General features: G+C 36.2%; 1 protein-coding gene across 1 annotated transcript; it reads left to right on the top strand.

Moving 5' to 3' along the window:
* Window positions 1-1103: 1103 nt before the first annotated feature.
* LOC110449779 (TM2 domain-containing protein DDB_G0277895-like) lies at window positions 1104-10095 on the top strand. The gene is made up of 4 exons (XM_021496860.1): window positions 1104-1331; window positions 5381-5513; window positions 5700-5848; window positions 7032-10095. The coding sequence occupies exons 1-4, from the start codon at window positions 1286-1288 to the stop codon at window positions 7211-7213; spliced, it is 510 nt and encodes a 169-aa protein (XP_021352535.1). The 5' UTR covers window positions 1104-1285; the 3' UTR covers window positions 7214-10095.
* Window positions 10096-11005: the final 910 nt, after the last annotated feature.

Genomic DNA, 11005 nt, shown 5'->3' with positions numbered 1-11005 from the left:
ATAAGAGTAATCAATTATGCGTAAATATGCACTGGTGACATTGACCAGCGAACTTAATCTTAAGCATCTTAATATGTATGTGCAAACCAAATTTTGCTGAAATATTAGTGTAGTCATTGCACGGAAACCAATGATCTTATCAGAATGTATAAGTGTAATAAATTATGCGTAAATATGCAAGGATCACATTGACGAGCGAACTTAGTCTGAAGCTGTGTTAAGATGTATATATGCACGCCAAATTATATTATCAGACCATTATTAGCGTAGTTATTGCACGAAACCGAAACGTGACAGACGGACAAACGGACAGACGGGCCCACATTAATATCCCCCGATAACAATACACTCTCTTCAACTGTCTTAGCATATACATGTATGTCTAACCTTGCAATGTGTCCTTTTTAGGCTGAGTTAATCTTCGTGTTGCAACCGTTTGTTTATGTGTGTGTGTGTGTGTGTGTGTGTGTGTGTGTGTGTGTGTGTGTGTGTGTATGTATGTGTATGGGGGTGTCATCCAGTTACTAGGTCCTATTTGTTCTATAGCACCTAGACGCCTTAGGACCTTCCTTCGTGGCGAATCAGATTATTCAATTTAGGTCTGTTACATGTTATGAGGTATATCTTTTAACGTAATGGTCCCTTTATTTTTTTGGCAACTTCCCCAAGGTTGTGAAATGAGCCATACCTATGAACGGTAGGGTACTTTACACTAGTAATGGCTTGTCTCAGGGTGATGTAACCGTTTATATATATTTTTTTTAACTCATTCACCCCTCAAATTTGATTATGAACTTTTCCAACCTTTGTATTGGAATAGTTCAATGTGTCTTCAGGGTTGAATGAGTTAATGTTGACGAAGATTAAAATTAATAAACGACATTCTCACTTAAAACAGTGTTTCTGTTTTTTTCTTTCATTTAACATTTCTTTCCCCGACCACTACTGGTCACTGATAATTCTGCACAATTCTGGCGTTTTATATTATTATGTACAGGTACAAAGAATAAGAAGAATTTAAATAGTATAATGCTTGTTTCGTGTGTATTACTTCAAAACACGAACCCTTTGCAGCGTTTTTTGTGCAAGTTTTGGGTAAGGTTGGATAGACTTATGCATGATAATATACACAGACTTGGCTGTGCTCTTGTTATTGTACTTATGTATGGGTTCTATTGAATTGTAATCCATTCCATTTAAATTGTAGGACAGACTACCGGATAAAGTGTCGTGTTCTTACTTAACCAGTTAACCATTCTCGTCATTACAGTTACCCGACGACAACATGGCGAAGCTTTTCGGCATCTGTGTCCTTCTTTCGTATCTCACAGGTATGTGGTCTTTTTATCATGTTTGCCTATTTCTTTGAATACAAAATAGCTTTCTCAGATTAGAACTCCTTCAGTTGAGACCTTCCATGAAATAACATTACTGAAGATAGGGTTATTTTCCTCAGGATGTTTTGTGTACCAGGTTTTCTTCAGTATGCTAGTTTTCGCCTTTTCTGCATCTGCAATAAAGACCAATTTACATAACAGCAAATATTTGTTCACAATTTATCCACCATAATTATTACATGTGAATGGCAAAACTCAAACTTTTTTTAAAATATTTAAATGGGCGAATGTTTCCCGGTATACAGTAATACGTTCTAATGAAATAAACTTAAGGGACGAAACTGGGACCAGTATCAAAGTATATATAAGTGTAATATGAAGACTGTATTACTTGGCGTGAATTTCATAAATTATAATAATATATTACTTGCATAATGTAAAATTCTATTTCTGTTTTAAATCATAAATATACCGACATCCAGTTCTGTTTCGCTCATAAGCCACTGAGTCATACCAGTAGCCTGTTCAAACTTGACTGGTGTTTATCATGAGACACTGAGTCATACCAGCAGCCTGTACAAACTTGTCTGGTTTTATTCATATGACATTGAAAAATTTAACAATGTCGAACACATTTTCCCCGCACAGTTTCAACTACATACACCATTGTCACATAATAAACAAACAAACGAACTGAAACCAAACCAGCCATCAGAGTGTCAGCACGTGCGATGTTTCTATAGTTTTATGTAGTGTACTTCATATGCAGTATTGTCGTGATTTTTATCAACGGGGTGTTTGATGAATGAATAGCGTTTTCTCATGCTCAATTTTAGATATGTTGTCGGATCAATAATGTTGCATTGTGGACACATCATTCTAATGCGTCTATACATGGCATCGTATAATGCAATTACACTGTACTCATATGTGGTAAGCATCAGTGTTGTTTTGTGGACGTTTACGGTATCAACACTGTGCTGTGTGGAGGACTTACACCACATTATTGTGATGTTTTCTATCATTAATGTTTTCTATGCTGGTCTTAAACAAAATCATGGGGGTCAGTATCCATGGTCTGGTATGATGTATATATATATATACTGCATTGTACACTCTTACGGAATCAATGTGGCCAGTATCAACGATAATGCATTGTACACGCTCACGGAATCGTTGTGGTCTGTATCAATGATGTTGCATGGTAGACTCTCACGGAAACATTGTGATCAATATCAATGATGTTGCATGGTAGACTCTCACGGAATCATTGTGGTCAGTATCAATGATGTTGCATGGTAGACTCTCACAGAATCATTGTGGTTTAATATCAATGATGTTGCGTTGTATACTCTCACGGAATAATTGTGGTCAGTATCAATGATGTTGCATGGTAGACTCTCAAGAGAACATTGTGATAAATATCAATGATGTTGTGTTGTAGACTCCCACGAAATCATTACGGTCAGTATCAATAATGTTGTGTTGTAGACTCTCACGGAATCATTGTGGTCAGTACCTATTTTGTTGCATGGTAGACTCTCACGGAAACATTGTGATCAATATCAATGATGTTGCGTTGTAGACTCTCACGGAATCATTGTGGTCATTATCAATAATGTTGCATGGTAGACTCACACGTACTCATTGTGGTCAGTATCAATGAGGTTGCGTTGTAGACTCTCACGGAATCATTACGGTCAGTATCAATAATGTTGTGTTGTAGACTCTCACGGAATCATTGTGGTCAGTATCTATGATGTTGCATGGTATACTCTCACGGAATCATTGTGGTCAGTACCTATTATGTTGCATGGTAGACTCTCACGAAAACATTGTGATCAATATCAATGGTGTTGCGTTGTAGACTCTCATGGAATCATTGTGGTCAGTACCTATTAGGTTGCGTTGTAGACTCTCACGGAAACATTGTGATCAATATCAATGATGTTTCGTTGTAGACTCTCACGGAATCATTGGTGTCAGTATCAATAATGTTGCATGGTAGACTCTCACAGAATCATTGTGGTCAGTACCTATTAGGTTGCGTTGTAGACTCTCACGTACTCATTGTGGTCAGTATCAATGAGGTTGCGTTGTAGACTCTCACGGAATCATTGAGGTCAGTATCAATGATGTTACATGGTAGACTCTCACGTAAATATTGTGATCAATATCAATGATGTTGCGTTGTAGACTCCCACGGAATCATCACGGTCAGTATCAAAAATGTTGCATGGTAGACTCTCACGGAATCATAGTGGTCAGTACCTATAATGTTGTATGGTAGACTCTCACTGAAATATTGTGATCAATATCAATGATGTTTTGTTGTAGACTCCAACGGAATCATTACGGTCAGTATCAATAATGTTGCAAGGTAGACTCTCAATGAATTATTGTGGTCATTACCAATGATGTTGCATGGTAGACTCTCACTGAAATATTGTAATCAATATCAATGATGTTGCGTTGTAGACTCCCACGAAATCATTACGGTCAGTATCTATAATGTTGCAAGGTAGACTCTCACGGAATCATTGTGGTCAGTACCTATAATGTTGTATGGTAGACTCTCACTGAAATATTGTAATCAATATCAATGATGTTGCGTTGTTGACTCCCACGGAATCATTGTGGTCAGTATCCAAGATATTGTTTAGAGTACTTACACGCTATCACTGTGGTCAGTACCTATGATGAATGGAAAGTGGAAGTACACTGTATAGCTGTTGACGTATAAAACATGTTATATGGTTGAGGTACGCGTATCACTGTGGTCAGTATCAAGAATGTTATATGGAGGACGTACACGTATCACTGTGGTCAGTATCAAGAATGTTATATGGTGGCCGTACACGTATCACTGTGGTCAATATCAAAATATGTGATATCGTGGACGTACACGTATAATTGGGTCAGTATCAGAAATGTTATATGGTGGGCGTACACGCTATCACTGTGGTCAGTATCTATGATATTGTTTAGAGTACGTACACGCTATCACTGTGGTCAGTGCCTATGATGAATGGAAAGTGGAAGTACACTGTATAGCTGTTGACGTATGAAACATGTTATATGGTTGAGGTACGCGTATCATTGTGGTCAGTATCAAGAATGTTATATGGAGTACGTACACGTATCAATGTGGTCAGTATCAAAAATGTTATATGGTGGTCGTACACGTATCAATGTGGTCAGTATCAAAAATGTTATATGGTGGTCGTACACGTATCACTGTGGTCAATATCAAAATATGTTATATCGTGGCCGTACACGTATAACTGGGTCAGTATCAGGAATGTTATATGGTGGGCGTAGACGTATCACTGTGGTCAGTATCAAAACATGTTATATTGTGGTTGTACACGTATCATTGTGGTCAGTATCAAAAATGTTATATGGTGGTCGTACACGTATCAATGTGGTCAGTATCAAAAATGTTATATGGTGGTCGTACACGTATCAATGTGGTCAGTATCAAAAATGTTATATGGTGGCCGTACACGTATCATTGTGGTCAGTATCAATAATGTTTTATGGTGGCCGTACACGTATCTCTGTGGTCAGTATCAACACATGTTATATCGTGGACGTACACGTATAGCTGTGGTCAGTATCAAAAATGTTATATGGTGGCCGTAGACGTATCATTGTGGTCAGTATCAAACATGTTATATGGTGGACGTACACGTATAACTGTGGTCAGTATTAAAATTTGTATATGGTTGCCGTACACGTATTACTGTGGTCAGTATCATTTTTTTATATGGTGGACGTACACGTATCACTGTGGTCAGTATCAAAAATGTTATATCGTGGACGTACATTTATCACTGTGTCGAATAACCAAAATGTTATATGCTGCCCGTACACGTATTACTGTGTCGAATAACCAAAATGTTATATGCTGGCCGTACACGTATTACTGTGTCGAATAACCAAAATGGTATATGCTGGCCGTACACGTATTACTGTGGTGTGTACTTTTATCAATGAATCTGTTTGAATGATATGGTCCTCGTTACCTCTCATTAACACAGGTGTGACTGCTGAATTATGTACTGCATCATACTACTACTACTACAGCTACAGCTACAGCTACTACACCTACTACATAAATTGTGACACTGGTTGCTGCGGCTATTATTATGACCGGGAATGCTGTACTTCATCGTAAGTATCCTTTAAAATCCGTGTAAGATAATAAAGTGTCGCCTGGCTAGAGTATCAACTGTACAATGTGATAACTTATTTTCCTCCTAATATATATATATATTTTAATGCATTACTAAAAATAGATATTATATATTACTTTCAATAAATAATATATATGTTTAAATCATGTTTTTACTTTTATAGAACTGGTACCATTGCCGGAGCGGTCATTGGGTGTTTTTTCTTCATCGTCTGTATCGTCGTCTTTATCATTGTCATCAAGGCCTGTAACAAGAAAAGGACTGGTGTTATTGTCGCAGGGCAAACTGGTGGAACTGGAAACGTCACGGTCGGTAAGTGGAATTATAGAGAGTTACATTTGTGGTAGGCATAACGATATCAACTGGGATAGATACATAGCCCCAGTGTTCATTATGGAGCTCAGACGATTCAAGTGAATGACTTGTCAAGGCCTTGAACTCAAGATATTTGACACCGAATCAAATAGTCAAAAACAGTACATATATATACAATTAATACAATTAACATATACACTAATCAAAACATGTTTTAGTAATTTGCAGGAGCAGCCTTATCAGGCGCTAACTATAAGTACTATGCCACCTGGCTAATATCTCCCTGTGTGTGTATGTCAGTGTGTGCTGGAGATGTATTGTGTGCTGTTTTTAGTGGGACCGTGCTTCCAACGGTATTATTTATAGTGCCACCTCACTTGATTACAACAGCACAGATACCGCAACATCCATCCCAGACCATTTTATGCTCCACATGGGTTGTTGGAATTAGCGATTGCACTCGATAACTGAATATGAGTTAGCACACTATTACAGTTTGATGAACACGTAGCCTGATTCTTGCAGCTTTTTCTTAGTTTTGGATAATGTCACTGCATTTCGAATACCCTGTCACCATATCTCCTTTAAGTTCCGATTTTGGCTGTGTAGATGACATTGTGATGCCTTTTTAAATTTACTTTTAGATGAAATAAAAAAAACCGAAGAAATATCAGTGCTTATTTTGAAATCTGTGTTATACAGTGTCGTTCCAGCATAAGACTTCATTATTGTTTATCATTTTGATAACTTAACCTGATGGAACAGATAGAGTGAATGGAATTTGTTAGTTCTCTGCTAATATATACTATAGCTTTACACATTAGAATATCGTAATATACATGTTTAATATTAATCTTCAATATACAATAAACATTCGTGGTTTTGGTGGTTGCTATGGAACTACGAAAAGAAATAACACAACGAATTTGACTGACATAGTTCATTACTGTTTGTAAGAGGTATCTATGACTGTTTGTTGCACGAAACAATCTAAATTGCTTCAAACCACTAAAGAAAATACCCACAAACATTTCAAAGTATGCAGTAAACTTCTAGATATGACAGAGAAAGATGCGTATACTGATACATGTACATAGATATACACAAACATTTGTACATGTTTACATACACAGAAAATCGTTTCAGCCTTACTTACTAGAAATTCATTATGTATTTATAGTTAACACTGCCACCCAACAGCAAATGCAACAACAGCCGTACGGAGCCTATCCCCAGCCGGCCTATCCTCCTCCTCCACAGTATGGGGGCCCACCTCCAACATATGGAGTCCAAACTCAAGCATTTGTCGTCCAAGCCGGACCGGCTTATCCACCTCCACCAGCAATATACAATCCAAATTAACCAGAGAAGTACTAACTCCGACCAAGCAGACCAGAAAACGTCAAAACATTTTACGCGTGACTAAAGGCTATGCACAGAGGATCTAGGAACATGACCAATCACATTGATTGTGGAAATATATTTAAGAAATTATCAATATATGTGCGTGTGTTTGGTGTTATTTATAGCGAGTTTGAGAAACAGCTGAAAAATATCAAATCAGTCCGTTGAAGCCTGAGATATGTAAGTCAAACAAATGTTTAATCCTGAGTTATATATTTCCCCATATTATAAAAGCAATTGTTGATTATATCTATTTCTACCAAGTACTTTGTAAAGAAAACGTGTATTCGTGTTAACCCTATATCCATGCTGTTTACTTATGTATTTAACAAGCCTCGCGTTTTTATCCGTTTTGATGTTGTGAGCTTGTTGCCCTATTTTGCCTGCTACATTTGAAATTTAGATATATTTGGGAAAGATGATCTGTGCCTTATTATTTGTTGATTTATCATGAATTTAGTAGAAATGCTATTAACCAAAGAAGATGCATCCTTCTTTAGCTTGTCCTATCACTCTGACCAAGTTGAGTGAAGTTTTTGTGTGTGTGTACGACTTAAAAGTCTCCTATTTTAGATATGAACATCCCACAAGTTCCACTTACAGTTGCCATTTGGTTTCTCGATTTCTAAGATTACGAACTGTGCAAACACTCTTAAACTTACAAACACATTTTCAAGTACCCTTCATAACGAGTTAAGTGGTACATTCTGATCCCAAACTTTGTGAACTGTTTTCCTGTTTGTTATCACAATCACAAACATTTATAACAAATGCGTGTATCATCCCTCGGCAAAAGAAACCAATTCCTGCAGAGCTTGAAGAATTCTTGGAGTGTTGCACGTGCATGGTTAGTTCGAAAATAATACCATGCATGCTCATATTTTATCGTCCAATAAGATATGGTTATAACCAATGCAAAGTTTCGTTACATGGTAGCGATTCAATACTTAAGTGGTATTATCAATACAGTGTGATAAGTGTGTGATTGTAACCAATAAAAAGTATCGTAACATCACACACATGGTAGAGATATCATTACAGTGTGTTTAGTATGTAGTTATAACCAATGAAAAGTGTCGTTACATCACAGACATGGTATAGATTCAATACTAAAGTGATATATTTCAATACATTGTGTTTAGTATGTGGTTATAACCAATGAAAAGTGTCGTTATATCGCAGACATGGTATCTAAAGTAATACATGTATGTACATGGTATCACAGCCACAACCAGCATATGGAGTCCAACCTCAACCATATTTGGGCCAAGCCGGACAGGCTTATCCTCCACCTCCAGCAATAAACCATCCTGATCTACCTGAGTAGTAGTAATTCAGAACTCAAGAAGATCATGAACCCTAAAAATAGTTTTGTGTGGCTATACATGGCAAATGCATATTTTGGAACGAAAAGCGTGAAATGTGACAAATAGTTCTGCTTTCTAGGAACATGATGATCCACATTTAATATCCTATGACCTAGAACGTTGGAAAAATATTTCAGAAGAAAAAATATATTGTCGCATGTTTTAAATGAAATTTAAAAAAGGCCGATTCAGGGTGATTTACCTGTTTTTCAAACATTTGCAAATCCCGAGTTGTATACTCCATCATATTATACAAACATATGTTAATTAATTTTACCAGGTATAATTAAATGAAAAATATATTTTCGTATAAGCCTTAGGTCCTATACTCCTATGATATATAAGTGGCCAAGAAAATCAAATTACTTGAATAAGGCTTGTTTTGTGCATGCAAGTGTTTCATCACCTGATACCTGTGTCTCGATTTTTTGTTTTTATCATATCTGACGTTGTGAGCAGTTCAACTTTTATACCTGATAAACTGAAGTTATTTGGAAAGGATTAGATGTGCTTCTTACATTGTTGATTCCTTGTCTATATACTAGAAACAAATAAGATCCATTGTGCCCGCTGCCTGAGCGTGACTCTTCACCCGAAGCAAACTTTTTATTTTTCTAAATGACTGAAAGACACCATTTCCAAGTTAAAATCCCATAAACTACGTTACAAGTTGGTTTCTCAATTCGGCAGACATGAGTCAATTGCATTTTACTTGATGTTTATTTCAATCAAACAAAATCATCAATCTGTCGCTATCGACATCAGCATTTGACAGATTAATCTACATTCCTTCAGGTCACTTACCTAGTTAGTTTGGTAAAACATTCAGATAATTTGCCCAAGAGGTTTAACTAGAGTTTGATAGATATTCTGATTTTCAAAACTATATGAAAATGAACACGTCTATCCTCAGCAAAGGGCACTTATGTCAGGGCTCTCTTGTTTACATTAGCAAAATAGGGAAGGTTTTCGTATGAGCATTGCACGTGCACGGCTTGTTTGAAATTAATTACAAAATAACTTGAAATATTTTTTACGTTATTGAACCAGTTTTTCGTCAGTTTTTGTTATGTTATGATAAATGCTTGTTTTAAACAGTATTAAATTATTACATTATATTAAATGATATTAAAATACTTTTTTTTTTTTTTTTTTTTTTTTTTATGTTTTCCATCATTCCGAACATTATTTTCTATTTTGATGATATTGATGTTTTGCTTAAAATGCATTCTTCAAAACACTTCCAATAGTTGGTCTTCATTATTGCATTCACAAGGCAGAAATATTTTTCTTCTACCTGTTTACAGCAATGATACACAGGACAGGGCTTTACAGCGTAACATCCTTAGTTGTTTAAAACACAACGTTTTCAGAATTTCAGTATCCCACGATTGTCTGCTCTTTGTAAAGATGACTTTTTGTCAATGCATTTTGTTTCATGTTTTATGTTGAAAATAAAGTGGATCTTTTATCTGTTGCCTACCTGTCATCGATTCATCAGTCACCAATTGTGGAGGGGCTGACCTCCGGGTAGCCCTAAAGCAGTGTAACAGTTCCTAAGTCATAGTTAGAAGCGTTAAGTCAGCTTAAACGTTTTGCACAAAAACAAAGTGCCTCCCATAAGTATGAAGAACCTTTCGAATTATTGGTAGAAGTTTGTGTCACACTTTTCTTGGCAGCTTCTACAGTGCTGACCTGTCAATATTTGAGAACAATATCTTTAAAGTCGTGCTCCTTCTCGCCTTTCGTGATTTTCTTCACGTAGGGATATCACTGAAACTAGGAAAGACTTAGTCTTTTGTATTATTCCATTTTTAAATAAGCAAAGTCGTGAAGTTCATATCCCCTGCTTTAAAGGACATGTTTTAGATGAAGTGTTATTGTTGAAAGATACTTGAAAGATGACTGTCTAGATGTAGTATGGAAAATTACGAGCAGACAAAACAAAAAATGTTTCTGAGAAATAGGCATCCAGTTTGTTTAAAAATGGTTATTGGGTCAGGATAAGCTATGGTAAGAAATGTAACAGCTAGAATACATTTTTAGTTCTAAGGGGTTTATGTAATGCCTAATCCCATGGGTCACTCATACCACTATGGAATATTTTCATTTGAGAATAATCTAGTATACAACAATTTCATTGGATACCATATATATATTTGACTGATTGATATCCTGAGCTTCGCTAGTCTGGGATTAAGACAAGGTGAAGTTATTTGTCCTCATCTATTTGAAATATAGAAATATATTACAAGAGAGAAGTTTATGGTCTCTTAAAGCATTATTCTCTATGCGAAATGAATCGGTTACAAGAGTGATCTCCCTTTATATCGTAAGTAGTGAAATGTATATTCCGTATAGGGGTTCTTCTACTTCTAAAGGG

Source organism: Mizuhopecten yessoensis, unplaced genomic scaffold (assembly GCF_002113885.1).
Source record: "Mizuhopecten yessoensis strain PY_sf001 unplaced genomic scaffold, ASM211388v2 scaffold479, whole genome shotgun sequence".
Taxonomy (NCBI): Eukaryota; Metazoa; Mollusca; class Bivalvia; order Pectinida; family Pectinidae; genus Mizuhopecten; species Mizuhopecten yessoensis.
The sequence above is the reverse complement of the archived record's forward strand: the minus strand, read 5'-3'. Positions and strand labels throughout refer to the sequence as shown.